The 4,537-nt window shown below is 39.9% G+C and overlaps 1 protein-coding gene across 1 annotated transcript; it reads right to left on the bottom strand.

Annotated features, from left to right (window-relative positions):
- Positions 1–309: 309 nt before the first annotated feature.
- Positions 310–2,050, bottom strand: LOC138863694 (eukaryotic translation initiation factor 3 subunit A-like). The gene is made up of 2 exons (XM_070128507.1): positions 1,946–2,050; positions 310–1,047 (listed from the first exon to the last, which is right to left on the bottom strand). Exons 1-2 carry the CDS (start codon positions 2,048–2,050, stop codon positions 310–312), a joined length of 843 nt encoding a protein of 280 aa, XP_069984608.1.
- Between the last annotated feature and the right edge of the window lie 2,487 nt (positions 2,051–4,537).

Here is a 4,537-nt window from a genome sequence, read left to right as displayed (position 1 = left end):
TTCTTTGTTACAAGGCCATTTAGTCAATGGACGATGCTGAATAAGAAAAAAAAATCCTATTACGGTTCTTAAAGATATGCGTTTTACAGGAGGTGACATCTCGCCGACTTTCCCAGACCAGATCGTAAAGACCACCGGAAGTAATACCCTTTAATGATGATATAATTCCATATTAACGTCACCCGCCCACGGAGTCCCCCCCCCCCCCCGACGCAGAGGAAGGGACCCCAAAAGACGGACGGATTCCCCCCCCCCGTCCCCCCCCGGGTGTATCCCTTCGTCGCCCGGGGGAGAAATCGTAGGAAAATGCTAATGACCCGACAACCCCGGGGGGACTTGGCTTTCATTTTTACGATCGGGCAGTTGGTAATGACCGCTCTCTGGATGGTCCTGGGTGGTCTTGGATGTTTCTGGATGGTCCTGGATAGTCCTGGGTGGTTCTGAGTGGTCCTGGATGGTCTGGGATGGTCCTGGATGGTCCTGAGTGGTCCTAGGTGGTCTTACATGGTACTGGATGGCCTTGGATGGTCCTGAGTGGTTCTGGGTGGTCCTGGATGGTCTTGGATAGTCCTGGGTGGTCCTGGATGGTCCTGGATGGTCTTGGATGGTCTTGGATGGCCTTGATGGTCCTGGGTGGTCCTGGATGGTCCTGAGTGGTCCTGGATGATCCTGAGTGGTCCTGGATGGTCCTGGATGGTCTTGGATGGCCTTGATGGTCCTGGGTGGTCCTGGATGGTCCTGAGTGGTCCTGGATGGTCCTGAGTGGTCCTGGATGGTCCTGAGTGGTCCTAGGTGGTCCTGGATGGTCTTGGATAGTCCTGGGTGGTCCTGGATGGCCCCGAATGGTTCTGAATGGTCTTGGGTGGTCCTGGATGGTCCTGGATAGTCCTGGATGGTCTTGGATGGTCTTGGATGGCCTTGGTGGTCCTGGGTGGTCCTGGATGGTCCTGAGTGGTCCTGGATGGTCCTGAGTGGTCCTGAATGGTCCCGGATGCTTCTGAATGGTCCTGGATGGTCCCGGAAGGTCCTGCATGGTCCTGGGAGGTCCTAGGTGTGGTCCTGGATGATCCCGGAAGGTCCTGCATGGTCCTGGGAGGTCCTAGATGGTCCTGGAAGGTAGGGCGAGTCGAGGAATCCATAGGCTGGACTTATTGCCCGTAAAATGAGATAGGCCACGAGGCAGACGCCCGATTTCGATGGCAATGGGAGGGGATTTGGGAGGCTCCCGACGACGGCGGCGACGGGGAAGATGGATGGGCGGCGGTTGGGGCGCGGGCGGGGGGGGGGGCCGGGAGGGGAAGGGAGGTGAATGGGGAAGTGGGTTAGGTCAGGGGGAGGGGGGGAGGAGAATGGGTGGGGGATGTGGGCGGGGAGGGGAGGAGAGGAGAATGGGTGGGAGAGGGGAGGGGAGTGGGAGACGAGAATAGGGGTGTGGGGTAGGAAAGGGGGGAGGAGAATGGGTGGGGGGGTTGTAGGACAGGGGGAAGGGGAGTGGGGGGAGGTGAATGGGCTGGAGGGGGGGTAGGACAGGGAGAGGGAAACTAGGATTGTGGTTGGAAATGAGGCTAGGGCGGGTAGGATAGGGTTTAGGAAGCAAGGAGAGAGGAGAATAGTGGCTGGGAGGGAGGAGGATAGGGGCTAGGAATCCCCAGTAGAGGAGGAGGATGGTTAACTGGGTGGATGTCGTGGGAGCGTAGAAATATCTTTCTAGATTCGGTTAGTTTTTGTCCGGTCAAGCAATATCATTATTTTCCGTATTATATAGACCATTAAAGATATAGGAGAGAAAATATAGAAATACAGAAGTTTTTGGTATAGATATAGATATAGAAATATAGATATACATTTATGTGTATATACATACATACACATAGACAGATAGATAGATAGATATACATGAGCATCAAATATAAAAAAAACGTTAATAAAACCAGATACTCATGACCTTGTGGTGAACTATAAGGTCACGATTTACGACCCAGCAGGCTAAGCAGGTCAGAAGTGGCTCCGACGAAAACTTCCGTTCGTGTTTGTTTTCATTTCGTATCATTATCAAAATCGTATAAATATGTGCTGAATCAACACATGAAAATCTAACCATTCTCGTCAAAAGAATTTGTAAAATTGTGTCTTTATTTCGAAATGTGGCGACATATTCCGTAGATTTTTGTTGACAGGTCGTAATCCATGGCTTGTGCTGTATCAGAGGTGAAATCGGTAACCGTGACCTACTTTACGAAAAGCAGTGGTCTTACCTCTTGAACTTTAACGAAGAAAAATATCTATTATATATAAACCAGAACTAAAAACAAAAGAGAAATATAGAGAGATGATTTGAAATAACCAAAACGAATTGCACATAACACAGAAGTAGAGTACATAACACAGTAGAGTACATAATACAGAAGTACAGTACATAACACCAAATTACAGTACATAACACAGAAAACAGTACAAAACACAGAAGTACAGTTCATAAACTAAGAAGTACAGTACATAACACAGAAAACAGTACAAAACACAGAAGTACAGTTCATAAACTAACAAGTACAGTACATAACACAGAAAACAGTACAAAACACAGAAGTACAGTTCATAAACTAAGAAGTACAATACATAACACAGAGAACAGTCCAAAACACAGAAGTACAGTACATAACACCAAATTAGAGTACATAACACAGAAAACAGTACAAAACACAGAAGTACAGCTCATAAACACAGATGTACAGTACATAACACAGAAAACAGTACAAAACACAGAAGTACAGTTCATAGACTAAGAAGTACAGTACATAACACAGAAAACAGTACAAAACACAGAAGTACAGTACATAACACCAAATTAGAGTACATAACACAGAAAACAGTACAAAACACAGAAGTACAGCTCATAAACACAGATGTACAGTACATAACACAGAAAACAGTACAAAACACAGAAGTACAGTTCATAAACTAAGAAGTACAGTACATAACACAGAAAACAGTACAAAACACAGAAGTACAGTACATAACACCAAATTACAGTACATAACACAGACAACAGTACAAAATACAGAAGTACAGCTCATAAACTAAGAAGTACAGTACATAAAAAAGTACAGCACATGGCCAGACCTATGAGCACCTTAACTGCATTATCATCAGTCCAGGTATTTCGGTTCGTTAGGTTCAGGCTGTAGTTATGTTCAGTCCATTAATAACAACAATTTCCCTTTTCATTTTATTCCATTAATTTTCTTCCATTGATATTATTTCTGTTGTTGTTGTTTGTTTTATTGTGATTGATGATGTTAATATCTTTATCATCAGGATAAATGTATCATTACCATCATTATTGTTATTATCATCTTTAGCATTAGCATTAGTATTTGGACAAGTGTTATATTATTGTTATTAAAATGATATTCTCCTATTTATGTCCACTACTAGCTATTTTCATGATTACAAATACGTCATTATTATAATTATCATCATTATTATCACCATAATCATCATTATTATTATTATTATTATTATTATTATTATCATTGTTATTCTCATTATTGTCATTATTATTACTATCATTATTATGAATCCTATTGTTATCATTATCATTATGATCATTGTCATTGTCATTATGATCACTGTTACCATTACTATTATTATCATTATCATAATTATCATTAGCATCATTATTAGTATCTTTATAATTGTTATTGTTATCATTATGATCATTGTTATTATTATTATCATTGTTATTATTATTATGATCATCATTATTATTATTACTATCATTTTCATTATTAGCATCATTATTGTTATTATTATTATTATTATTATTATTATCATCATCATAATTATTATTATTATTATAATCATCATCTTCATCATCATTGTTATCATTATTATTGTTGTTATTATCATCATTATCATCATTATCATCATTACTATTCTTATCAATATCATTATTATTACTACTACTATCATTTAATTATTATCATTATTACTTTCAACTTTATTGCTACTGTCATTGTTGCGGTTATAAATGTTCCTATTATTACCACTACTTTTCTTTTGTCATCTATAATATATGATCTAGTAAATGTGTCCATAAATCAGAGAGACAAAAATACAATATTATTGGTTTAGTTCCCCTCCACTCCACCCCCCCCCCCCTAAAAAATAGATAAATAAATAAACAATAATAATAATTGTTCACTGTTCACTCCTTATCCATTGAACAAGCGTAAAAGCACAAGAAAGATTGAACAAAAGATCGTAACATAAGAGACCCAACAGGTGTTGTTGTTGTTGTTTTTTTTGGGGGTGGGGGGCGGCTTTAAAGTAATGTAGATAGAAAAGTGAAGTCAAAATGATGATCAAAAATTATACATAGTTTAAGTATGGCTGATGATCGGATTTTAAAAAGTTAAGTATGGCTGATTTTAAAACTTAAAAATAAAACAAACCTTGACCTTGCACAATATTTTTTTTTTTAGACACAACTACAGTCTTAAGTCTTAACTCCTAAACATTCTATTTATTATTAATA

Source organism: Penaeus vannamei, chromosome 13, assembly GCF_042767895.1.
Source record: "Penaeus vannamei isolate JL-2024 chromosome 13, ASM4276789v1, whole genome shotgun sequence".
In the NCBI taxonomy this organism is placed as follows: domain Eukaryota; kingdom Metazoa; phylum Arthropoda; class Malacostraca; order Decapoda; family Penaeidae; genus Penaeus; species Penaeus vannamei.
Note: the sequence above shows the minus strand (reverse complement) of the source record. Positions and strands in the feature narration are given on the sequence as shown.

Excerpts from the sequence above, each read along its gene's own strand:
- LOC138863694 (XM_070128507.1), bottom strand. The coding sequence starts at position 2,050 with ATGATACGAAATGAAAACAAACACGAACGGAAGTTTTCGTCGGAGCCA. Across the intron at positions 1,048-1,945 it reads ACCTTATAGTTCACCACAAG|GACCTCCCAGGACCATGCAG; the intron begins GTCATGAGTATC and ends GACCACACCTAG.